The sequence below is a fragment of the Oncorhynchus kisutch genome, unplaced genomic scaffold (assembly GCF_002021735.2).
Source record: "Oncorhynchus kisutch isolate 150728-3 unplaced genomic scaffold, Okis_V2 Okis01b-Okis20b_hom, whole genome shotgun sequence".
NCBI lineage: Eukaryota > Metazoa > Chordata > Actinopteri > Salmoniformes > Salmonidae > Oncorhynchus > Oncorhynchus kisutch.
The window spans coordinates 1,890,904-1,918,288 of record NW_022261978.1 but is presented as its reverse complement, the minus strand read 5'-3'; the positions used below and the strand labels follow the sequence as shown (position 1 = coordinate 1,918,288).

At 46.7% G+C, this 27,385-nt stretch overlaps 1 protein-coding gene across 1 annotated transcript in view; it reads right to left on the bottom strand.

Moving 5' to 3' along the window:
* The window catches only part of LOC109885759 (voltage-dependent T-type calcium channel subunit alpha-1I-like), a 196,106-nt gene that overhangs the window by 82,757 nt on the left and 85,964 nt on the right, over positions 1 to 27,385 (bottom strand). Inside the window, exons 5-6 of the mRNA XM_031811045.1 lie at positions 21,960 to 22,302; positions 20,088 to 20,180 (exon numbers count right to left, since the gene is read on the bottom strand). Of these exons, the coding sequence (XP_031666905.1) occupies positions 20,088 to 20,180; positions 21,960 to 22,302 (436 nt within the window). The remainder of the gene's footprint in view (positions 1 to 20,087; positions 20,181 to 21,959; positions 22,303 to 27,385) is intronic.

The window sequence follows — 27,385 nt, the reverse complement described above, 5'->3', positions numbered from 1 at the left end:
GTACATAGTCAACGGTAGGCTGAGAGGGGACTCTTTAGGTAGGTACACCTACAGCTCTGTGGAACACTGGGTCTGTACATAGTCAACGGTAGGCTGAGAGGGGACTCTTTAGGTAGGTACACCTACAGCTCTGTGGAACACTGGGTCTGTACATAGTCAACGGTAGGCTGAGAGGGGACTCTTTAGGTAGGTACACCTACAGCTCTGTGGAACACTGGGTCTGTACATAGTCAACGGTAGGCTGAGAGGGGACTCTTTAGGTAGGTACACCTACAGCTCTGTGGAACACTGGGTCTGTACATAGTCAACGGTAGGCTGAGAGGGGACTCTTTAGGTAGGTACACCTACAGCTCTGTGGAACACTGGGTCTGTACATAGTCAACGGTAGGCTGAGAGGGGACTCTTTAGGTAGGTACACCTACAGCTCTGTGGAACACTGGGTCTGTACATAGTCAACGGTAGGCTGAGAGGGGACTCTTTAGGTAGGTACACCTACAGCTCTGTGGAACACTGGGTCTGTACATAGTCAACGGTAGGCTGAGAGGGGACTCTTTAGGTAGGTACACCTACAGCTCTGTGGAACACTGGGTCTGTACATAGTCAACGGTAGGCTGAGAGGGGACTCTTTAGGTAGGTACACCTACAGCTCTGTGGAACACTGGGTCTGTACATAGTCAACGGTAGGCTGAGAGGGGACTCTTTAGGTAGGTACACCTACAGCTCTGTGGAACACTGGGTCTGTACATAGTCAACGGTAGGCTGAGAGGGGACTCTTTAGGTAGGTACACCTACAGCTCTGTGGAACACTGGGTCTGTACATAGTCAACGGTAGGCTGAGAGGGGACTCTTTAGGTAGGTACACCTACAGCTCTGTGGAACACTGGGTCTGTACATAGTCAACGGTAGGCTGAGAGGGGACTCTTTAGGTAGGTACACCTACAGCTCTGTGGAACACTGGGTCTGTACATAGTCAACGGTAGGCTGAGAGGGGACTCTTTAGGTAGGTACACCTACAGCTCTGTGGAACACTGGGTCTGTACATAGTCAACGGTAGGCTGAGAGGGGACTCTTTAGGTAGGTACACCTACAGCTCTGTGGAACACTGGGTCTGTACATAGTCAACGGTAGGCTGAGAGGGGACTCTTTAGGTAGGTACACCTACAGCTCTGTGGAACACTGGGTCTGTACATAGTCAACGGTAGGCTGAGAGGGGACTCTTTAGGTAGGTACACCTACAGCTCTGTGGAACACTGGGTCTGTACATAGTCAACGGTAGGCTGAGAGGGGACTCTTTAGGTAGGTACACCTACAGCTCTGTGGAACACTGGGTCTGTACATAGTCAACGGTAGGCTGAGAGGGGACTCTTTAGGTAGGTACACCTACAGCTCTGTGGAACACTGGGTCTGTACATAGTCAACGGTAGGCTGAGAGGGGACTCTTTAGGTAGGTACACCTACAGCTCTGTGGAACACTGGGTCTGTACATAGTCAACGGTAGGCTGAGAGGGGACTCTTTAGGTAGGTACACCTACAGCTCTGTGGAACACTGGGTCTGTACATAGTCAACGGTAGGCTGAGAGGGGACTCTTTAGGTAGGTACACCTACAGCTCTGTGGAACACTGGGTCTGTACATAGTCAACGGTAGGCTGAGAGGGGACTCTTTAGGTAGGTACACCTACAGCTCTGTGGAACACTGGGTCTGTACATAGTCAACGGTAGGCTGAGAGGGGACTCTTTAGGTAGGTACACCTACAGCTCTGTGGAACACTGGGTCTGTACATAGTCAACGGTAGGCTGAGAGGGGACTCTTTAGGTAGGTACACCTACAGCTCTGTGGAACACTGGGTCTGTACATAGTCAACGGTAGGCTGAGAGGGGACTCTTTAGGTAGGTACACCTACAGCTCTGTGGAACACTGGGTCTGTACATAGTCAACGGTAGGCTGAGAGGGGACTCTTTAGGTAGGTACACCTACAGCTCTGTGGAACACTGGGTCTGTACATAGTCAACGGTAGGCTGAGAGGGGACTCTTTAGGTAGGTACACCTACAGCTCTGTGGAACACTGGGTCTGTACATAGTCAACGGTAGGCTGAGAGGGGACTCTTTAGGTAGGTACACCTACAGCTCTGTGGAACACTGGGTCTGTACATAGTCAACGGTAGGCTGAGAGGGGACTCTTTAGGTAGGTACACCTACAGCTCTGTGGAACACTGGGTCTGTACATAGTCAACGGTAGGCTGAGAGGGGACTCTTTAGGTAGGTACACCTACAGCTCTGTGGAACACTGGGTCTGTACATAGTCAACGGTAGGCTGAGAGGGGACTCTTTAGGTAGGTACACCTACAGCTCTGTGGAACACTGGGTCTGTACATAGTCAACGGTAGGCTGAGAGGGGACTCTTTAGGTAGGTACACCTACAGCTCTGTGGAACACTGGGTCTGTACATAGTCAACGGTAGGCTGAGAGGGGACTCTTTAGGTAGGTACACCTACAGCTCTGTGGAACACTGGGTCTGTACATAGTCAACGGTAGGCTGAGAGGGGACTCTTTAGGTAGGTACACCTACAGCTCTGTGGAACACTGGGTCTGTACATAGTCAACGGTAGGCTGAGAGGGGACTCTTTAGGTAGGTACACCTACAGCTCTGTGGAACACTGGGTCTGTACATAGTCAACGGTAGGCTGAGAGGGGACTCTTTAGGTAGGTACACCTACAGCTCTGTGGAACACTGGGTCTGTACATAGTCAACGGTAGGCTGAGAGGGGACTCTTTAGGTAGGTACACCTACAGCTCTGTGGAACACTGGGTCTGTACATAGTCAACGGTAGGCTGAGAGGGGACTCTTTAGGTAGGTACACCTACAGCTCTGTGGAACACTGGGTCTGTACATAGTCAACGGTAGGCTGAGAGGGGACTCTTTAGGTAGGTACACCTACAGCTCTGTGGAACACTGGGTCTGTACATAGTCAACGGTAGGCTGAGAGGGGACTCTTTAGGTAGGTACACCTACAGCTCTGTGGAACACTGGGTCTGTACATAGTCAACGGTAGGCTGAGAGGGGACTCTTTAGGTAGGTACACCTACAGCTCTGTGGAACACTGGGTCTGTACATAGTCAACGGTAGGCTGAGAGGGGACTCTTTAGGTAGGTACACCTACAGCTCTGTGGAACACTGGGTCTGTACATAGTCAACGGTAGGCTGAGAGGGGACTCTTTAGGTAGGTACACCTACAGCTCTGTGGAACACTGGGTCTGTACATAGTCAACGGTAGGCTGAGAGGGGACTCTTTAGGTAGGTACACCTACAGCTCTGTGGAACACTGGGTCTGTACATAGTCAACGGTAGGCTGAGAGGGGACTCTTTAGGTAGGTACACCTACAGCTCTGTGGAACACTGGGTCTGTACATAGTCAACGGTAGGCTGAGAGGGGACTCTTTAGGTAGGTACACCTACAGCTCTGTGGAACACTGGGTCTGTACATAGTCAACGGTAGGCTGAGAGGGGACTCTTTAGGTAGGTACACCTACAGCTCTGTGGAACACTGGGTCTGTACATAGTCAACGGTAGGCTGAGAGGGGACTCTTTAGGTAGGTACACCTACAGCTCTGTGGAACACTGGGTCTGTACATAGTCAACGGTAGGCTGAGAGGGGACTCTTTAGGTAGGTACACCTACAGCTCTGTGGAACACTGGGTCTGTACATAGTCAACGGTAGGCTGAGAGGGGACTCTTTAGGTAGGTACACCTACAGCTCTGTGGAACACTGGGTCTGTACATAGTCAACGGTAGGCTGAGAGGGGACTCTTTAGGTAGGTACACCTACAGCTCTGTGGAACACTGGGTCTGTACATAGTCAACGGTAGGCTGAGAGGGGACTCTTTAGGTAGGTACACCTACAGCTCTGTGGAACACTGGGTCTGTACATAGTCAACGGTAGGCTGAGAGGGGACTCTTTAGGTAGGTACACCTACAGCTCTGTGGAACACTGGGTCTGTACATAGTCAACGGTAGGCTGAGAGGGGACTCTTTAGGTAGGTACACCTACAGCTCTGTGGAACACTGGGTCTGTACATAGTCAACGGTAGGCTGAGAGGGGACTCTTTAGGTAGGTACACCTACAGCTCTGTGGAACACTGGGTCTGTACATAGTCAACGGTAGGCTGAGAGGGGACTCTTTAGGTAGGTACACCTACAGCTCTGTGGAACACTGGGTCTGTACATAGTCAACGGTAGGCTGAGAGGGGACTCTTTAGGTAGGTACACCTACAGCTCTGTGGAACACTGGGTCTGTACATAGTCAACGGTAGGCTGAGAGGGGACTCTTTAGGTAGGTACACCTACAGCTCTGTGGAACACTGGGTCTGTACATAGTCAACGGTAGGCTGAGAGGGGACTCTTTAGGTAGGTACACCTACAGCTCTGTGGAACACTGGGTCTGTACATAGTCAACGGTAGGCTGAGAGGGGACTCTTTAGGTAGGTACACCTACAGCTCTGTGGAACACTGGGTCTGTACATAGTCAACGGTAGGCTGAGAGGGGACTCTTTAGGTAGGTACACCTACAGCTCTGTGGAACACTGGGTCTGTACATAGTCAACGGTAGGCTGAGAGGGGACTCTTTAGGTAGGTACACCTACAGCTCTGTGGAACACTGGGTCTGTACATAGTCAACGGTAGGCTGAGAGGGGACTCTTTAGGTAGGTACACCTACAGCTCTGTGGAACACTGGGTCTGTACATAGTCAACGGTAGGCTGAGAGGGGACTCTTTAGGTAGGTACACCTACAGCTCTGTGGAACACTGGGTCTGTACATAGTCAACGGTAGGCTGAGAGGGGACTCTTTAGGTAGGTACACCTACAGCTCTGTGGAACACTGGGTCTGTACATAGTCAACGGTAGGCTGAGAGGGGACTCTTTAGGTAGGTACACCTACAGCTCTGTGGAACACTGGGTCTGTACATAGTCAACGGTAGGCTGAGAGGGGACTCTTTAGGTAGGTACACCTACAGCTCTGTGGAACACTGGGTCTGTACATAGTCAACGGTAGGCTGAGAGGGGACTCTTTAGGTAGGTACACCTACAGCTCTGTGGAACACTGGGTCTGTACATAGTCAACGGTAGGCTGAGAGGGGACTCTTTAGGTAGGTACACCTACAGCTCTGTGGAACACTGGGTCTGTACATAGTCAACGGTAGGCTGAGAGGGGACTCTTTAGGTAGGTACACCTACAGCTCTGTGGAACACTGGGTCTGTACATAGTCAACGGTAGGCTGAGAGGGGACTCTTTAGGTAGGTACACCTACAGCTCTGTGGAACACTGGGTCTGTACATAGTCAACGGTAGGCTGAGAGGGGACTCTTTAGGTAGGTACACCTACAGCTCTGTGGAACACTGGGTCTGTACATAGTCAACGGTAGGCTGAGAGGGGACTCTTTAGGTAGGTACACCTACAGCTCTGTGGAACACTGGGTCTGTACATAGTCAACGGTAGGCTGAGAGGGGACTCTTTAGGTAGGTACACCTACAGCTCTGTGGAACACTGGGTCTGTACATAGTCAACGGTAGGCTGAGAGGGGACTCTTTAGGTAGGTACACCTACAGCTCTGTGGAACACTGGGTCTGTACATAGTCAACGGTAGGCTGAGAGGGGACTCTTTAGGTAGGTACACCTACAGCTCTGTGGAACACTGGGTCTGTACATAGTCAACGGTAGGCTGAGAGGGGACTCTTTAGGTAGGTACACCTACAGCTCTGTGGAACACTGGGTCTGTACATAGTCAACGGTAGGCTGAGAGGGGACTCTTTAGGTAGGTACACCTACAGCTCTGTGGAACACTGGGTCTGTACATAGTCAACGGTAGGCTGAGAGGGGACTCTTTAGGTAGGTACACCTACAGCTCTGTGGAACACTGGGTCTGTACATAGTCAACGGTAGGCTGAGAGGGGACTCTTTAGGTAGGTACACCTACAGCTCTGTGGAACACTGGGTCTGTACATAGTCAACGGTAGGCTGAGAGGGGACTCTTTAGGTAGGTACACCTACAGCTCTGTGGAACACTGGGTCTGTACATAGTCAACGGTAGGCTGAGAGGGGACTCTTTAGGTAGGTACACCTACAGCTCTGTGGAACACTGGGTCTGTACATAGTCAACGGTAGGCTGAGAGGGGACTCTTTAGGTAGGTACACCTACAGCTCTGTGGAACACTGGGTCTGTACATAGTCAACGGTAGGCTGAGAGGGGACTCTTTAGGTAGGTACACCTACAGCTCTGTGGAACACTGGGTCTGTACATAGTCAACGGTAGGCTGAGAGGGGACTCTTTAGGTAGGTACACCTACAGCTCTGTGGAACACTGGGTCTGTACATAGTCAACGGTAGGCTGAGAGGGGACTCTTTAGGTAGGTACACCTACAGCTCTGTGGAACACTGGGTCTGTACATAGTCAACGGTAGGCTGAGAGGGGACTCTTTAGGTAGGTACACCTACAGCTCTGTGGAACACTGGGTCTGTACATAGTCAACGGTAGGCTGAGAGGGGACTCTTTAGGTAGGTACACCTACAGCTCTGTGGAACACTGGGTCTGTACATAGTCAACGGTAGGCTGAGAGGGGACTCTTTAGGTAGGTACACCTACAGCTCTGTGGAACACTGGGTCTGTACATAGTCAACGGTAGGCTGAGAGGGGACTCTTTAGGTAGGTACACCTACAGCTCTGTGGAACACTGGGTCTGTACATAGTCAACGGTAGGCTGAGAGGGGACTCTTTAGGTAGGTACACCTACAGCTCTGTGGAACACTGGGTCTGTACATAGTCAACGGTAGGCTGAGAGGGGACTCTTTAGGTAGGTACACCTACAGCTCTGTGGAACACTGGGTCTGTACATAGTCAACGGTAGGCTGAGAGGGGACTCTTTAGGTAGGTACACCTACAGCTCTGTGGAACACTGGGTCTGTACATAGTCAACGGTAGGCTGAGAGGGGACTCTTTAGGTAGGTACACCTACAGCTCTGTGGAACACTGGGTCTGTACATAGTCAACGGTAGACTGAGAGGGGACTCTTTAGGTAGGTACACCTACAGCTCTGTGGAACACTGGGTCTGTACATAGTCAACGGTAGGCTGAGAGGGGACTCTTTAGGTAGGTACACCTACAGCTCTGTGGAACACTGGGTCTGTACATAGTCAACGGTAGGCTGAGAGGGGACTCTTTAGGTAGGTACACCTACAGCTCTGTGGAACACTGTGTCTGTACATAGTCAACGGTAGGCTGAGAGGGGACTCTTTAGGTAGGTACACCTACAGCTCTGTGGAACACTGGGTCTGTACATAGTCAACGGTAGGCTGAGAGGGGACTCTTTAGGTAGGTACACCTACAGCTCTGTGGAACACTGGGTCTGTACATAGTCAACGGTAGGCTGAGAGGGGACTCTTTAGGTAGGTACACCTACAGCTCTGTGGAACACTGGGTCTGTACATAGTCAACGGTAGGCTGAGAGGGGACTCTTTAGGTAGGTACACCTACAGCTCTGTGGAACACTGGGTCTGTACATAGTCAACGGTAGGCTGAGAGGGGACTCTTTAGGTAGGTACACCTACAGCTCTGTGGAACACTGGGTCTGTACATAGTCAACGGTAGGCTGAGAGGGGACTCTTTAGGTAGGTACACCTACAGCTCTGTGGAACACTGGGTCTGTACATAGTCAACGGTAGGCTGAGAGGGGACTCTTTAGGTAGGTACACCTACAGCTCTGTGGAACACTGGGTCTGTACATAGTCAACGGTAGGCTGAGAGGGGACTCTTTAGGTAGGTACACCTACAGCTCTGTGGAACACTGGGTCTGTACATAGTCAACGGTAGGCTGAGAGGGGACTCTTTAGGTAGGTACACCTACAGCTCTGTGGAACACTGGGTCTGTACATAGTCAACGGTAGGCTGAGAGGGGACTCTTTAGGTAGGTACACCTACAGCTCTGTGGAACACTGGGTCTGTACATAGTCAACGGTAGGCTGAGAGGGGACTCTTTAGGTAGGTACACCTACAGCTCTGTGGAACACTGGGTCTGTACATAGTCAACGGTAGGCTGAGAGGGGACTCTTTAGGTAGGTACACCTACAGCTCTGTGGAACACTGGGTCTGTACATAGTCAACGGTAGGCTGAGAGGGGACTCTTTAGGTAGGTACACCTACAGCTCTGTGGAACACTGGGTCTGTACATAGTCAACGGTAGGCTGAGAGGGGACTCTTTAGGTAGGTACACCTACAGCTCTGTGGAACACTGGGTCTGTACATAGTCAACGGTAGGCTGAGAGGGGACTCTTTAGGTAGGTACACCTACAGCTCTGTGGAACACTGGGTCTGTACATAGTCAACGGTAGGCTGAGAGGGGACTCTTTAGGTAGGTACACCTACAGCTCTGTGGAACACTGGGTCTGTACATAGTCAACGGTAGGCTGAGAGGGGACTCTTTAGGTAGGTACACCTACAGCTCTGTGGAACACTGGGTCTGTACATAGTCAACGGTAGGCTGAGAGGGGACTCTTTAGGTAGGTACACCTACAGCTCTGTGGAACACTGGGTCTGTACATAGTCAACGGTAGGCTGAGAGGGGACTCTTTAGGTAGGTACACCTACAGCTCTGTGGAACACTGGGTCTGTACATAGTCAACGGTAGGCTGAGAGGGGACTCTTTAGGTAGGTACACCTACAGCTCTGTGGAACACTGGGTCTGTACATAGTCAACGGTAGGCTGAGAGGGGACTCTTTAGGTAGGTACACCTACAGCTCTGTGGAACACTGGGTCTGTACATAGTCAACGGTAGGCTGAGAGGGGACTCTTTAGGTAGGTACACCTACAGCTCTGTGGAACACTGGGTCTGTACATAGTCAACGGTAGGCTGAGAGGGGACTCTTTAGGTAGGTACACCTACAGCTCTGTGGAACACTGGGTCTGTACATAGTCAACGGTAGGCTGAGAGGGGACTCTTTAGGTAGGTACACCTACAGCTCTGTGGAACACTGGGTCTGTACATAGTCAACGGTAGGCTGAGAGGGGACTCTTTAGGTAGGTACACCTACAGCTCTGTGGAACACTGGGTCTGTACATAGTCAACGGTAGGCTGAGAGGGGACTCTTTAGGTAGGTACACCTACAGCTCTGTGGAACACTGGGTCTGTACATAGTCAACGGTAGGCTGAGAGGGGACTCTTTAGGTAGGTACACCTACAGCTCTGTGGAACACTGGGTCTGTACATAGTCAACGGTAGGCTGAGAGGGGACTCTTTAGGTAGGTACACCTACAGCTCTGTGGAACACTGGGTCTGTACATAGTCAACGGTAGGCTGAGAGGGGACTCTTTTGGTAGGTACACCTACAGCTCTGTGGAACACTGGGTCTGTACATAGTCAACGGTAGGCTGAGAGGGGACTCTTTTGGTAGGTACACCTACAGCTCTGTGGAACACTGGGTCTGTACATAGTCAACGGTAGGCTGAGAGGGGACTCTTTTGGTAGGTACACCTACAGCTCTGTGGAACACTGGGTCTGTACATAGTCAACGGTAGGCTGAGAGGGGACTCTTTTGGTAGGTACACCTACAGCTCTGTGGAACACTGGGTCTGTACATAGTCAACGGTAGGCTGAGAGGGGACTCTTTAGGTAGGTACACCTACAGCTCTGGGGAACACTGGGTCTGTACATAGTCAACGGTAGGCTGAGAGGGGACTCTTTAGGTAGGTACACCTACAGCTCTGTGGAACACTGGGTCTGTACATAGTCAACGGTAGGCTGAGAGGGGACTCTTTAGGTAGGTACACCTACAGCTCTGTGGAACACTGGGTCTGTACATAGTCAACGGTAGGCTGAGAGGGGACTCTTTAGGTAGGTACACCTACAGCTCTGTGGAACACTGGGTCTGTACATAGTCAACGGTAGGCTGAGAGGGGACTCTTTAGGTAGGTACACCTACAGCTCTGTGGAACACTGGGTCTGTACATAGTCAACGGTAGGCTGAGAGGGGACTCTTTTGGTAGGTACACCTACAGCTCTGTGGAACACTGGGTCTGTACATAGTCAATGGTAGGCTGAGAGGGGACTCTTTTGGTAGGTACACCTATAGCTCATCCCTTGGCAGCAGCACTGTATACTACTTCCACACCGACCTAAACCCAAAGTCTCTCAGAGCCTTCACAGTCAGCCCACTAACACCTCTCTCAGAGCCTTCACAGTCAGCCCACTGACACCTCTCTCAGAGCCTTCACACTCAGCCCACTAACACCTCTCTCAGACCACAGTAAAATCACAGTGTATCTGAGAAGATCAGAACCCAACCATGAAGCATCACGGCCCAATAAATGACATGGTACAAAACAGGTCTATAGATGGAGTGCAAACAGTACAGACATCTACCAAAAAGCAATTAGTAGCCAAAAAATACAATCTCTCCTGGACAACTTTGCAACCTTAACTTTCTCCTTTAGCAATGAAGGTGTAAATTTGGCTGTTTGGAACATAAAATTTAAATTTGACTAATTAGCCTCCTTGGCTAATCTAAAGAAGCATAAGAGAAATATGAGACAATGAAAAATGGTTTGAAAATGATTGCAAAAATCTAAGAAAGTCATTGAGAAATACAGTATATCTAATCAAAAACACAGAACCAGACTACAAAAATATACACCTTCAATGTGGGGAAACACTGAAGCAATACAAACACACCCTAAGAACAGAGGAACAGAACATTAGAAATCAGCTGGATGGAATTGAGGAATCCATAGAATCAAACCACTTCTGGGAGAATTGGAATAAATGAAACAAACCTCATCAGGAGGAACTGGCTCTCCAACATGGGGACATGTGGAGAAATCATTTTGTAAACCTCTACAGCAACATATCAAAGAGCCCAGAACAAAAAGATAGTCAAGAAAAATGACAAATCCTTGAATCAGCAGTCAAAGACTACCAGAATCCTGTGGATACCCCAATTACAGAAGAAGAATTATTGGAAAAACTATGTACTCTCCAACCCAAAAAGGCCTGTGGCGCTGATGGCATTTTAAATGAAATAATCAAATATACAGACCACAAATTCAACATTATCCTCACTGCAGGTATTTCCTACGATATTTGGAACCAGGGATTGATCACACCAATCTATAAAAATGGAGACAATTTTGACCCAAATAATTACAGAGGAATTTGCGTTAACAGCAACTTGGGGAAAATCCTCTGCAGTATCATATATAGCAGACTACATCATTTCCTTGACGAACACAACGTCCTGAGCAGAAGTCAGATTGGATTTTTTTAAAATGATCGTACAACAGACCACATTTTCACCCTACACACTCTAATTGACAAACAAGTAAACCAAAACAAAGGCAAAATCTACTCGTGGTTTGTATATTTCAAGAAAGCATTTGATACAATTTGGCACAAAGCTCTTTTTTATAAACTAACAGAAAGTGGTATTAGAGGGAAAACATATGATTTTATTAAATTAATGTACACTAAAAACAAATGTGCAGTTAAAATTGGCAACAAGCAAACAGACTTCTTCTCTCAGGGTGACGGGGAGTGAAACAGGGCTGCCCCATAAGTCCAACACTATTTAACATCTACGTTAATGAATTGTCAAAAACATTAGAAAAATCAGCAGCACCTGGTATCACCCTACACAACACTGAAATCAAGTGTCTGCTGTACGCAGATGACCTGGTGCTGCTGTCTCCCACTAAAGAGGGGTTACAGCAGCACCTAGATCGTCTTCACAGGTTCTGTCAGACCTGGGCTCTGACCGTTAACCTAAAAAAAATATATATATAATGATATTCCAAAAAAGGTCAGGAAATCAGGATGACAAATATCATTTCTATTTGGACACAGTGCTATTAGAACACACCAAAAACTACACAAATCTAGGACTAAATATCAGCAACACAAGTAGCTTTCACATGGCTGTGAATGAACTGAGAGACAAAGCAAGAAGAGTATTTTATGCCATTAAAAGGAACATTAAAATCGAAATTACAATTACAATCGAAATTCCAGTCTGGCTCAAAATTTTTCCAATCGTTTATAGAACCAATTGCTCTATATGGCAGTGAAGTATGGGGTCCACTCTCTAATAATGAATTCACCAGATGGGACACAAATCCAATTGAAATACTGCATGCAGAGTTTTGCAAGTGCAAAGAAAGACTATAATAAACGCATGTAGAGCAGAATTGGGCCAATACCACCTTCTCATTCAAATAGAAAAACGAGACATCAAATTTTACAACCATCTAAAAACAAGCGACCCCAAAACATTCCATCACACAGCTCTACAATGTCAAGAGATGAAACCAGAGAAGAGTCCCCTCAGCCAGCTGGTTCTGAAGCTCAGTTCACTAACCCAAACCAACCCCATAGAGCCTCAGGACAGCACTCAGCCAGCTGGTTCTGAGGCTCAGTTCACCAACCCAAACCAACCCCCTTAGAGCCTCAGGACAGCACTCAGCCAGCTGGTTCTGAGGCTCAGTTCACCAACCCAAACCAACCCCATAGAGCCTCAGGACAGCACTCAGAAAATCTGGCCCAACCAAATCATTACAAGACAAACATAAAAATATATCACCTATTGGAAAGACACCACAAAAAAATCTAAGTAAATTTCAGTGCAATTTGGCTCTAAACAGACTTGGTGGCAGACTATAGAGACCGGTCGTCACAGACAAACCTGGCTGCCCAGAGAGGACAGGCTGTGCTCACTCTGCTCCAGGAGAGAGGTAGAGACAGAGCTGCATTTCCAACTATACTGTGACAAATACTCAGACCATAGAGAATATTTCTTTCCCAAAATTATAATTCAATACAAAGAATTTGAAACTATAAAAGATGAAGAAGAAATCTAATATTTATTGGGTGAAAAGCCAAAATGTGCAGTTTTGGCAGCCAAATATGTGTCCTCCTGCCACAACCTGAGGGACAGCCAGTGAAACGTGCAAAGTAATGTCGATAATATTTCCCATCTCGTTTTGTTTTGTCTTTCATACCAGGTCATGTGTCTTCTCAGTCATGTTGACACTGGTCTACTACCATTGATTTAATGTATTGTGGTTCTCATTAATATTGTTGTTGTAGTTGTTGTTAATGGTAATCCCATGTCCACTACTACTATTATTATTGCTGTTGGTCCCACCATGTATTTATATATAAATATATATATAGTATTCTAGATGTATACTTTGACAATGTGAGTAATAATGAACTTGCCATGTCAATAAAGTAAATTGAATTGAATTGAGAAAGGACAGAGTGAGAGCGATGGAAAAGCTCAGAGAGAGAACATAGAGAGAGAGGGGGGGGGGCAGAGAGAAGAGAGAGAGGGGGGGGAAGAGAGAGAGGGGGGAGAGAGAGAAGAGAGAGAGAGAGGGGGCAGAGAGAAGAGAAAGAGAGAGGGGGCAGAGAGAAGAGAGAGAGGGGGGGGGAAGAGAGAGAGGGGGGGAGAGAGAGGGGGCAGAGAGAAGAGAAAGAGAGAGGGGGAGAAGAGAGAGAGAGGGAGAGAACATAGAGCGAGAGAGAGAGAGGGGGCAGAGAGAAGAGAAAGAGAGGGAGAGAGAGAAGAGGAAGAGAGGGAGAGAGAGAGAAGAGAAAGAGAGGGAGAGAGATAGAGAGAGAGAGAGAGAAGAGAAGAGAAAGAGAGGGGGAGAGAGAGAGAAGAGAAAGAGGGAGAGAAAGAGAGAGAGAGTGAATGTGTGAGTGAGAGCGAGAGAGAGAAAAATAGAAAAAGAGAGGAGGATCAGATAGGACTAGGAGGTTATCAGGGTTTGAATCAGTATTGATCTAAGGAGGGAACCCATAGGATTTTCTCCTCTCTGTTTCTCCTTTCATGATTGGTTTAGCTCTCTGTACCGATCCTTGTTCAAGCATTCACACTCGCATCGCTCTCATACTCTGCTTTCTCTCTCTGCTTCTTCTCTCTCTCTTTCTCCGTCCCTCTCTGTTCTCTCTACGGTTGCAATTGATCTAAACCAGAGCTTTCTGGGGCCGTGGATTCAAATAGTTCGTTTCCATGCCAATTTTGTATGCTCAGGACTGAAAGGAAAGTAGCGGACCCCACAACGATCAGAGAGAGAGGGGATGACAGATGATGAAATATCTATACAGAAGCTTGGGTGACAATAGGAGTGGAGAGTATGTGTGGACGTGGAGGCTGGGTGTATTGTAAACACATAGGAGTGGAGAGTATGTGTGGACGTGGAGGCTGGGTGTATTGTAAACACATAGGAGTGGAGAGTATGTGTGGACGTGGAGGCTGGGTGTATTGTAAACACATAGGAGTGGAGAGTATGTGTGGACGTGGAGGCTGTGTGTATTGTAAACACATAGGAGTGGAGAGTATGTGTGGACGTGGAGGCTGTGTGTATTGTAAACACATAGGAGTGGAGAGTGTGTGTGGACGTGGAGGCTGGGTGTATTGTAAACACATAGGAGTGGAGAGTATGTGTGGACGTGGAGGCTGGGTGTATTGTAAACACATAGGAGTGGAGAGTATGTGTGGACGTGGAGGCTGGGTGTATTGTAAACACATAGGAGTGGAGAGTATGTGTGGACGTGGAGGCTGGGTGTATTGTAAACACATAGGAGTGGAGAGTATGTGTGGACGTGGAGGCTGGGTGTATTGTAAACACATAGGAGTGGAGAGTATGTGTGGACGTGGAGGCTGGGTGTATTGTAAACACATAGGAGTGAAGAGTATGTGTGGAAGTGGAGGCTGTGTGTATTGTAAACTCAGTACATGGGTACTTCACAGCTCTGTAAGCCTTGGATACGACTGTGTGTGTATGTTGTTGGGTGTGTGCTGTATAGGCCTACTGTGTGTGTGTGTCGGTGGGTGTGTACTGTATAGGCCTACTGTGTGTGTGTGTTTCTGATTGTCACAGCCATATGATTGTCCTTATCCACTTGTTGTGCTTCCACTTCACACTGTAGCGATCGTCAGTGATTTTATAGTACAGATACTTGACAGTGATTGTACCCCCCCCCCCCACACCCCCATCTGGCTGTCTATCTACTCTGATTTATTCCCCTCCCTCTCTCTTTCCCTCTCTTTCTCCCTCTCTCTCTCCCCCCCCCCCCCCTTCACTCTCTACCTTTTCCTGCAGTCTGTCTCATCTGATTTCCCTCCTCTCTCCATTAGAGTGTAGGAGTGGAGACAAAGCCTTAATGGAAAGGTACTTGTCTGTCTCAGTGTGAAAACGAGAGCGTCTCATCTCCTCGGCATAATAACCTATTGAGACGGAGACGTGTTGCGCAACAGATTAGTGTGAAGACAAGAGCGTCTGCTGGTAATAACTCTGAGACTGAGACATGTTGTAAAGAGGCTGCAGGAAATGTACAGGAGGTGTGTCATTCACCTCCCTGAAAGCATCATTCCAACTACTTCTACTCGATATGTATTAAACAGCTTTCTTTGTGTGAAAGAGAGAGCATCGTGTTGCATGATAAGCTATGAAAAGACTGGCGTGTTGGGAAACAGTGTACAAGGTATTGGATGCCTATAGGACAAAAGCATCTGTTGAGCATACAGGCTGTACTTATGTTGTTTATAGGAGATGTGTGCAACGCCTCCATTTATGTGGAAACTGTTGACAGTGAAAAACCCAGCAGTGTTGCAGTTCTTGACTCAAACCCAGTGCGCCTGGCACCTACTACCATACCCCGTTCAAAGACACTTAAATATTTTGTCTTGCCCATTCACCCTCTGAATGGCACACAGACACAGTCCATGTCTCAATTGTCTCAAGGCTTAAACAATCCTTCTTTAACCTGTCTCCTCCCCTTCATCTACACTGATTGAAGTGGATTTAACAAGGGACATCAATAAGGGATCATACATTCACCTGGATTCATCTGGTCAGTCTACGTCATGGAATGAGCAGGTGTTCATAATGTTTTGTCCACTCTGTGTATACAGTATGCACAATGTTGCATGCTAGAAAGTAATCCCGCAATTCTACTTTACTGTACTGAAGACTGTTGAGTGAAGTGAATGAAGGGTTAGCAAATGCTGTATTACCATATTATAAAATGGGTTGTTTGGATTCCGGATGCTGATTGGTTGGTAGCAGGGAGTTATAGCACCACAATCCCTCATTCTCCGGGTGATGCCTGTTAACAGTTCCATTAAATGTATAAATGTGCATTTACTGTCCCACAGCCCAGCCAGTCAATTTGTAAACTTAATCTCCCCCGGGGAAAAAAGTGTCAAGACAATATGTTCCCATGCTACGAGCCAAGCATTTGGTTTGGTACAGTACAACTATGTGCCTATCAGACTTGTGCAACATGTTGCAGTTATTTTTCTCCACTGTGCCACATGACGAGCCTGACAGCTTCTCCGATCCAGGCCAATTCATGTATCAGCATCATTATAATGGATGTATTCAAACAACTGGCAATAGAAACCAAGGTAAAACAAACTAAAATTCCATAGTTTGCTGTCATTTCAGCTGCTCGATGTGTGTTAGCTTGCCTTTGGTGGGCTAGTTAGCTAGCAAAGGAGAAGTAACGTTAGCCTAGCTATCCTACATAACTATATTATTGACTAGGAGAAGTAACATTAGCTTAGCTATCCTACATAACTATATTATTGACTAGGAGAAGTAACGTTAGCCTAGCTATCCTACATAACTATATTATTGACTTGGAGAAGTAACGTTAGCCTAGCTATCCTACATAACTGTATTATTGCCTAGGAGAAGTAACGTTAGCCTAGCTATCCTACATAACTATATTATTGACTAGGAGAAGTAACGTTAGCTTAGCTATCCTACATAACTGTATTATTGACTTGGAGAAGTAACATTAGCCTAGCTATCCTACATAACTATATTATTGACTAGGAGAAGTAACGTTAGCTTAGCTATCCTACATAACTATATTATTGACTAGGAGAAGTAACATGAGCCTAGCTATCCTACATAACTGTATTATTGACTAGGAGAAGTAACGTTAGCCTAGCTATCCTACATAACTATATTATTGACTAGGAGAAGTAACGTTAGCCTAGCTATCCTACATAACTGTATTATTGACTTGGAGAAGTAACGTTAGCCTAGCTATCCTACATAACTGTATTATTGACTAGGAGAAGTAACGTTAGCCTAGCTATCCTACATAACTATATTATTGACTAGGAGAAGTAATGTTAGCCTAGCTATCCTACATAACTATATTATTGACTAGGAGAAGTAACGTTAGCCTAGCTATCCTACATAACTGTATGATATTGAGTTGACCATCAGTGGGTTGTTGCCTAATTATACATGGTTTATTAAAGAAATATGTATTGATGTTCTTGTCTCTCATTATCATTGAACCTCTGCTAGCTAGCTAGCTAGTTCCATGCCAATAATGTGTTTAGCATAGCATGGTGGAATGACTAGAATGAATGAAAGAACTGATATTGCAGGCGAAAGCCTGAGGAAAATCCAATCAGGAAGTGTCTCTTATTTTGGAACCTCTCGGTTCCTCAGCATGCCTATCCTCCATTTAAAGGGATATCAACCAGATTCCTTTTTCTATGGCTTCCCTAAGGTGTCAACAGTCTTTAGACATAGTTTCAGGCTTTTATTTTGAAAAATGAGCGTGAATGATCACATTGCGTAAGTGGGTAGGTGGGGGCTCTCAGAGTGAGTTTTGCGCAACTGAGTAAGGCGGCCATTGTTCCTCCTGCTGTTATTGAAAAAGCTACACACTCGGTTGATATATTATCGAATATATATCTTAAAAACAATTTGAGGATTGATTATAAAAAAACGTTTGACTTGTTTCTGTGGACATTATGGATATTATTTGGAATATACGTCTGCGTTGTCGTGACCACTCTTTCCTGTGGATTTCTGAACATAACTGAACATTCGTGACCTAGCTACTTAATGCTTAGTGTACATAATATTATGCTGTGGTATCGATAAACTTACACAAACGCTTGGATTGCTTTCGCTGTAAAGCATCATTTCTAAATCTAAGACGACAGGTGGATTAACAAAAGGCTAAACTGTGTTTTGCAATATTGCACTTGTGATTTCATGAATATGAATATTTTTTAGTAATATTATTTGACTGAGGCGCTATGCTATTCAGCAGTTGCTGATGATGAGAGAGAGAGAGAGAGAAAGGCCCTAAGAACAGCCCTTAGTCAGGAGTTATGACACGATAATCCCCGGGTTCTCATGCGTTGTACAACACTGTTGAGTGAAGGAAGGGTTAAGGCTCTCTTTGCATGTTAGGACACCATTTCAATAAAAGATTATGAGAGAGAAAGGAAATTGTGTACAGTTATAGTTAAGAGGGAGAGAGAGAGAAAGAAAGAGGGAGAGAGAGAGAGAGAGAGAGAGAGGGAGAGAGAGAGAGAGAGAGAGAGAGAGAAAGAGAGAGAGAGAGAGAGAGAGAGAGAGAGAGAGAAAGAGAGAGAGAGAGAGAGGGAGTGATGGGTGTTTGTGGCTTGGAGCCAACGGGCGGCCAGGGTACAAACGTTAAACCAGTATAAACCACCCCCCTTTCATTCTCCAACCGTGACACCACACCAGACAGGCAGTGTGTGTGTGTGTGTGTGTGTGTGTGTGTGTGTGTGTGTGTGTGTGTGTGTGTGTGTGTATGTGTGTGTGTGTGTGTATGTGTGTGTGTGTGGGTGACTGGATGCGAGCCTAATCCCCAGGTGGTCTGAGCATCCAATAATAATCCCTTTCTATTACCGTGCCGATAGCATCTCTGGTATGGAACGAGAGAGGGGGAAAGAGAGAGCGAAACAGAGAGAGAGAAGAGCGAGAGAGAGGGAGAGAGAGAGGGAGAGAGAGAGAGAGAGAGAGAGAGAGAGAGAGAGAGAGAGAGAGAGAGAGGAAGAGAGGGAGAGAGAGAGAGAGAGAGAGAGAGAGAGAGAGAGAGAGAGAGAGAGAGAGGAAGAGAGAGAGAGAGAGAGAGAGAGAGAGGAAGAGAGAGAGAGAGAGAGTCCCCTAAGCAAGCTGGTCCTGGGGCTCTGTTCACAAACACAAACACACCCTACAGAGCCCCAGGACAGCAGCACAATTAGACCCAACCAAATCATGAGAAAACAAAAAGATAATTACTTGACACATTGGAAAGAATTAACAAAAAAACAGAGCAAACTAGAATGCTATTTGGCCCTACAGAGAGAGTACACAGCGGCAGAATACCTGACCACTGTGACTGACCCAAACATAAGGAAAGCTTTGACTATGTACAGACTCAGTGAGCATAGCCTTGCTATTGAGAAAGGCCGCCGTAGGCAGACATGGCTCTCAAGAGAAGACAGGCTATGTGCTCACTGCCCACAAAATGAGGTGGAAACTGAGCTGCACTTCCTAACCTCCTGCCCAATGTATGACCATATTAGAGAGACATATTTCCCTCAGATTACACAGATCCACAAAGAATTCGAAAACAAATCCAATTTTGAAAAACTCCCATATCTACTGGGTGAAATTCCACAGTGTGTGCCATCACAGCAGCAAGATTTGTGACCTGTTGCCACGAGAAAAGGGCAACCAGTGAAGAACACACACCATTGTAAATACAACCCATATCTATGCTTATTTATTTTATCTTGTGTCCTTTACCATTTGTACATTGTTAAAACACTGCATATATATATAATATGACATTTGTAATGTCTTTATTGTTTTGAAACTTCTGTATGTGTGATGTTTACTGTTAATTTTTATTGTTTATTTAACTTTATATATTATCTACCTCACTTGCATTGGCAAAGTTAACACATGTTTCCCATGACAATAAAGCCCTTGAATTGAATTGAATTGAGAGAGGGAGAGAGAGAGAGAGAGAGAGCGGGAGAGAGAGAATAATAAAACCTTCAGGTCATTTTGTGTGTGTGTGTGTGTGTGTGTGTGTGTGTGTGTGTGTGTGTGTGTGTGTGTGTGTGTGTGTGTGTGTGTGTGTGTGTGTGTGTGTGTGTGTGTGTGTGTGTGTGTGTGTGTGTGTGTGCAGTGTGTGTGTATGTGTGCATTGTGTGTGTGTTTGTGCATTTTGTGTGTGCATTGCGTGTGTGTGTGTGTGTACTTACGATGATGAGCAGTATAAAGTAGATGAAGTTGTAGAAGGAGTGAGCATCCATTACATAGTACATGATCTCTACCCAGCCTTCCAGGGTGATCACCTGGAGAGGAACACACACACACACACACACACACACACAACACGTCTCTAAGTCAAGGACAATAGGCTTTGACATTTCCATTGTTACCAAGAACTCAGACATTTCACGAAGACGAAGCTCAGTTTGTCCTACAGATCAGCCAGATCAGTCACCCTCCTGTTGACCTAGTCTGGAGAACATCTGATAACGTCTGATAACATCTACTTCCTGATTCATTTCCCCACTAAAAGTCACATAGAGGAGAGCTCTCTGTCTCTGTAATGTAATCAGATAATCAGATAGCAAGCCAATTACAGAGTGTATATCTCCCCATCACCTAATCACTACTGTCAGACACTTCACTACTGCTGGAGAACTACAAGGCTGATGTTCCAGACCAGCATACATTATTCAATTCATTACAGCAAGTAGATATCTTGTCATGACCTAATCACTATGGTAATCTCTATCTTGTGATGACCTAATCACTATGGTAACCTCTACTCTATCTTGTCATGACCTAATCACTATGGTAACCTCTACTCTATCTTGTCATGACCTAATCACTATGGTAATCTCTACTCTATCTTGTCATGACCTAATCACTATGGTAACCTCTACTCTATCTTGTCATGACCTAATCAGTATGGTAACCTCTACTCTATCTTGTCATGACCTAATCACTATGGTAACCTCTACTCTATCTTGTCATGACCTAATCACTATGGTAACCTCTACTCTATCTTGTCATGACCTAATCACTATGGTAATCTCTACTCTATCTTGTCATGACCTAATCACTATGGTAATCTCTACTCTATCTTGTCATGACCTGATCACTATGGTAACCTCTACACTATCTTGTCATGACCTAATCACTATGGTAATCTCTACTCTATCTTGTCATGACCTAATCACTATGGTAATCTCTACTCTATCTTGTCATGACCTAATCACTATGGTAATCTCTACTCTATCTTGTCATGACCTAATCACTATGGTAATCTCTACTCTATCTTGTCATGACCTAATCACTATGGTAATCTCTACTCTATCTTGTCATGACCTAATCACTATGGTAACCTCTACTCTATCTTGTCATGACCTAATCACTATGGTAATCTCTTCTCTATCTCGACATACTCCTGACCTATACTTCAGGGGTGGGACTCTAGTCTAAGAGGACTGGCACGGTGTGCAGGTGTTTGTTCCAGCCCAGTGCTAACGTGCACTAACACACCTGATAAGACTAACAATGATCTAAATAAAAGTGAAATCATGCATGTTGGTGCTGGGCGGGAACAAAAGCTTGCCCACAGCAGCCCTCCAGTACAGGGATTTGATCTGGCCTCTACTTTAACCAATACAGCTCCCTGGACAGTGCAAAGACATACAATATGACAGACACCTTTAGGCACCTTTCCCCGACCTACATTGACTAACCTGTGGCCCCACACATTGACTTGGTTCCGGTACCCCATGTATAAAGCCATGTTATTGTTTTTTTATTTTCTTACTTTTTATTAAATATTTTCTTTACAAGATTTTGTAACTACATTGTTGGTTAGGGGCTTGTAAGTAAGCATTTCACTGTAGGGTTTGAACCTGTTGTATTCGGCGCATGTGACTAATACAATTTGATTTGATCTTTACATCAATAGAAAAAGAGAGACAGAGAAAGCAAGCTAGGTAGGTGTAGAGAGAGACACGTTGTGGTGCATATCTAGCCACATCAGCTCATAAAGCTCAACCAATACAAATGAAGAAAAGAAAGTCCAAACCACCCAATCAAAGCCCTACCTGAAAGATGACGATCCAAGCGTAGGCGATATTGTCGAAGTTGATGGCTCCTTTATGTGGGTTGCTGTGGCCCGTGTGACAGCGTGTGTAATACTGGTTCCAGTTGACACACAGTCCAGGCCCACTCACTGACCCGTTAACCAGGGGTTCAGGACTCAGCCCCAAACCCTGTCTGTGTGTCACATCGTCCTTGTCCAGGCAGCAGGTACGTCCTAGTTCTCGGCGGGCCGGGACGTCGGTGCACGCCATGATGCCGTTGTCCTGGGCGAGAGAGCAGATGAAGGGTCGCTCATCATCCTCGTCTGCCATGTAGTAAGGGCGTGGCAGTGAGATGTCCTTAGAACTGAGGAGAGAGAGATGGAGAGGGATGGAGAGGAGGAGAGAGGAATGGAGAGGAGAGAGGGATGGAGAGGAGAGAGGAATGGAGAGGAGAGAGGGATGGAGAGGAGAGAGGAATGGAGAGGAGAGAGGGATGGAGAGGAGGAGAGAGGAATGGAGAGGAGGAGAGAAGAATGGAGAGGAGGAGAGAGGAATGGAGAGGAGGGTGAGAGGAATGGAGAGGAGGAGAGAGGAATGGAGAGGATGAGAGAGGAATGGAGAGGAGGAGAGAGGAATGGAGAGGAGGAGAGAAGAATGGAGAGGAGGAGAGAGGAATGGAGAGGAGGAGAGAGGAATGGAGAGGAGGAGAGAGGAATGGAGAGGATGAGAGAGGAATGGAGAGGAGGGGAGAGGGATGGAGAGGAGGAGAGAGGGATGGATTTGAGGAGAGAGGGATGGAGAGGAGGAGAGAGGGATGGAGAGGAGGAGAGAGGGTTGGAGAGGAGGAGAGAGGAATGGAGAGGATGAGAGAGGAATGGAGAGAGGAATGGAGAGGAGGAGAGAGGGATGGAGAGGAGGAGAGAGGAATGGAGAGGAGGAGAGAGGAATAGAGAGGAGAGAGTAATGGAGAGGAGGAGAGAGGGATGGAGAGGAGGAGAGAGGAATAGAGAGGAGAGAATAATGGAGAGGAGAGAGGGATGGAGAGGAGAGAGGAATGGAGAGGAGAGAGGGATGGAGAGGAGGAGAGAGGAATGGAGAGGAGGAGAGAAGAATGGAGAGGAGGAGAGAGGAATGGAGAGGAGGAGAGAGGAATGGAGAGGAGGAGAGAGGAATGGAGAGGATGAGAGAGGAATGGAGAGGAGGAGAGAGGAATGGAGAGGAGGAGAGAAGAATGGAGAGGAGGAGAGAGGAATGGAGAGGAGGAGAGAGGAATGGAGAGGAGGAGAGAGGAATGGAGAGGATGAGAGAGGAATGGAGAGGAGGGGAGAGGGATGGAGAGGAGGAGAGAGGGATGGATTTGAGGAGAGAGGGATGGAGAGGAGGAGAGAGGGATGGAGAGGAGGAGAGAGGGTTGGAGAGGAGGAGAGAGGAATGGAGAGGATGAGAGAGGAATGGAGAGAGGAATTGAGAGGAGGAGAGAGGGATGGAGAGGAGGAGAGAGGAATGGAGAGGAGGAGAGAGGGATGGAGAGGAGGAGAGAGGAATGGAGAGGAGGAGAGAGGCATGGAGAGGAGGAGAGAGGAATGGAGAGGAGGGGAGAGGAATGGAGAGGAGGGGAGAGGAATGGAGAGGATGAGAGAGGAATGGAGAGGAGGAGAGAGGGATGGAGAGGAGGAGAGAGGAATGGAGAGGAGGAGAGAGAGATGGAGAGGAGGAGAGAGGGATGGAGAGGGATGGAGAGGAGGAGAGAGGGATGGAGAGGAGAAGAGAGGGATGGAGAGGAGGAGAGAGGAATAGAGAGGAGAGAGTAATGGAGAGGAGGAGAGAGGGATGGAGAGGAGGAGAGAGGAATAGAGAGGAGAGAATAATGGAGAGGAGGAGAGAGGGATGGAGTGGAGGGGAGAGGGATGGAGAGGTGGAGAGAAGAGAACATGAGAATAATACCGTATTTTTCTTTATCTTTACTATTTTTTATATTGTAGAATAATAGTGAAGACATCAAACCTATGAAATAACACATATGGAGCCATGTAGTAACCAAAAAAGTTGAAAGTAGCCACCCTTTGCCTTGATGACAGCTTTGCACACGCTTGCCATTTTCTCAACCAGCTTCATGAGTTAGTCACCTGGAATGCATTTCAATTAACAGGGGTGCCTTGTTAAAAGTTCCTTTGTGTAATTTCTTTCCTCCTCAGTTGTGTTGTGAAAAGGTAGGGGTGGTATACAGAAGCACTATTTGGTAAAAGACCAAGTCCCTATTATGGCAAGAACAGCTCAAATAAGCAAAGAGAAACGACAGTCCATCATTACTTTAAAACACGAAGGTCAGTCAATGCGGAAAATTGCATTTGCAAAAACCAGCAAGCTCTATGATGAAACTGGCTCTCATGAGGACCGCCACAGGAAAGGAAGTCCCAGAGTTACCTCTGCTGCAGAGGATAGGTTCCTTAGAGTTACCAGCCCCATAAATTGCAGCACAAATAAATGCTTCACAGAGTTCAAGGAACAGACACATCTCAACATCAACTGTTTAGCGGAGACTACGTGAATCAAGTCTTCATGGTCTAATTGCTGCAAAGAAACCAGTACGAAAGGACACCAATAAGAAGAAGAGGCGTGCTTTGGCCAAGAAATCTGTCCAAATTGGAGATTTTTGGTTTCAATCGCTGTGTCTTTGTAAGATGCTGAGTAGGTGAACGGATGATCTCTGCATGTGTGGTTACCACCGCGAAGCATGGAGGAGGAGGTGTGATGGTCTGGGGGTGCTATAAACAGCATGGCTACCACAGCATTCTGCAGAGAGACTCCATCCAATCTGGTTTGCACTTAGTGGGACTATCATTACACTTGTGTCTATAAGGTAGTAGTTTTGGAATTGTTAGCTAGATTACTTGTTGGTTATTACTGCATTGTCGGAACTAGAAGCACAAGCATTTCGCTACACTCGCATTAACATCTGCTAACCATGTGTATGTGACAAATAGATTTGATTTGATTTGATTTGTTTTTCAAGAGAGACAGAGAGAGAGAGAGAGAGACAGAGAGATCTGTGACTAGAGATTCTCTCTGATAATGTAGGGAATAGGAGACAGCTGTGGATCTGTGACTAGGGATTCTCTCTGAGTCATGAGAAGAGCTTGATGATGACTGGCTTGTTGTCTATTGTGTATAAGTGGGTTGGCAGGCTTGGTAGTCGAGCCCAGAGAAACCTCTATGCCGATGTGAGGAGGGCAGAGAGAGAGAGGATTCAAGACAGCCAATCACCAACGTAACAATATCAGAGATGATATCAGCACGGTAATAGTGAGGGATTATTTTTGGATGCTCAGACCACCTGGGGGGTTAGGCTCACATCCAGTCTCTCTCTCTCTCTCTCTCTCTCTCTCTCTCTCTCATCACACACACACACACACACACACACACACACACACACACACAACACACACACACACACACACACACACACACACACACACACACACACACACACACACAAACTGCCTGTCTGGTGTGGTGTCGGGTTTGGAGAAGAGACAAATTGAAGAGGTTTTTGATTCATCCGTTAATTTAGGTCGGTCACACGGACACAGTCAAACACGTTCCGCTGGACCTCTTTACCGCTTTACAGCTTGTCCCTGGTGTCACATTGGGCTCTGAGATACAAACACAAACACCTGTCTGTCTGTCTGTCTGTCTGTCTGTCTGTCTGTCTGTTTCTTTCTGTGTCTCTCTCTCTCTCTCTCTCTGTCTCTCTCTCTGTTTCTTTTCTGTGTCTCTCTCTCTCTCTCTCTGTCTCTCTCTCTCTGTCTGTCTCTCTCTCTCTCTCTGTCTATCTCTCTGTCTCTCTCTGTGTCTCTCTCTCTCTCTCTGTCTCTCTGTCTCTCTCTCTCTCTCTCTCTCTCTCTCTCTCTCTCTCTCTCTCTCTCCTCGCTCCTCACTCTATGTCTCTCTCTCTCTCTCTCATGCGCTCTCTCCCTCAGTCAGGCACAGGGCAATCAACAGACCGCAGAATAAAACAAACACAAGTAAATGCCATAGCAACCAGAGACTTACAGGCTAATGTCTTTGAAATTACTTCAGAGATGAAAGGAGAGGAGACACACACGTGAACAGATACACATGCACACACACACGTGCATCCACACTTCAACACACAGACACACAGGCACACAGATGCATTCATTATGCGTGGTTACAGGGTTAAAAACATAAACAACTCAAAGGGTTGAGTTTAGCTATTCATTCTGAGTGGTTAAGGTTGGGGCTATGGGTTGGGGAAGGCTGACTCTCTAAAGGGTTGAGTTTAGCTATTCATTCTGTGTGGTTAAGGTTGGGGGCTATGGGTTGGGGAAGGCTGACTCTCCAAAGGGTTGAGTTTAGCTATTCATTCTGTGTGGTTAAGGTTGGGGCTATGGGTTGGGGAAGGCTGACTCTCCAAAGGGTTGAGTTTAGCTATTCATTCTGTGTGGTTAAGGTTGGGGCTATGGGTTGGGGAAGGCTGACTCTCTAAAGGGTTGCGTTTAGCTATTCATTCTGTGTGGTTAAGGTTGGGGCTATGGGTTGGGGAAGGCTGACTCTCTAAAGGGTTGCGTTTAGCTATTCATTCTGTGTGGTTAAGGTTGGGGCTATGGGTTGGGGAAGGCTGACTCTCTAAAGGGTTGAGTTTAGTTATTCATTCTGTGTGGTTAAGGTTGGGGCTATGGGTTGGGGAAGGCTGACTCTCTAAAGGGTTGAGTTTAGCTATTCATTCTGTGTGGTTAAGGTTGGGGCTATGGGTTGGGGAAGGCTGACTCTCTAAAGGGTTGAGTTTAGCTATTCATTCTGTGTGGTTAAGGTTGGGGCTATGGGTTGGGGAAGGCTGACTCTCCAAAGAGTTGAGTTTAGTTATTCATTCTGTGTGGTTAAGGTTGGGGCTATGGGTTGGGGGAAGGCTGACTCTCTAAAGGGTTGAGTTTAGCTATTCATTCTGTGTGGTTAAGGTTGGGGCTATGGGTTGGGGAAGGCTGACTCTCTAAAGGGTTGAGTTTAGCTATTCATTCTGTGTGGTTAAGGTTGGGGCTATGGGTTGGGGAAGGCTGAGCATTGTGAACTGGGGTAGTGCAGCGGGTCTTAGCAGGGGTCTTAAGGTCTTAGTTTCTGGCCTTGAGGGGGAAGGTATATATAGACATTCCCGTGGACCTTTCCAAACATCTGAAAATCACTGTCTGTTTTTAGTGACCAGGCTCCTCTCCTCCACCACCAAAACTCCCAACTCAGACAATATCTGATCTGAACGCAATGAAGGAACAGAACACAACCACAAAGATGACATAAAGAAGAACTAAACAAATTAAAGGAGAGAGAGAGAGAGAGAGAGAGAGGGGGAGAGAGAGAGGGGGAGAAGGGGGAGAGGGACAGAGAAAGAGAGAGAGAGGGGACAGAGAAAAGACAGAGAGAGGGACAGAGAA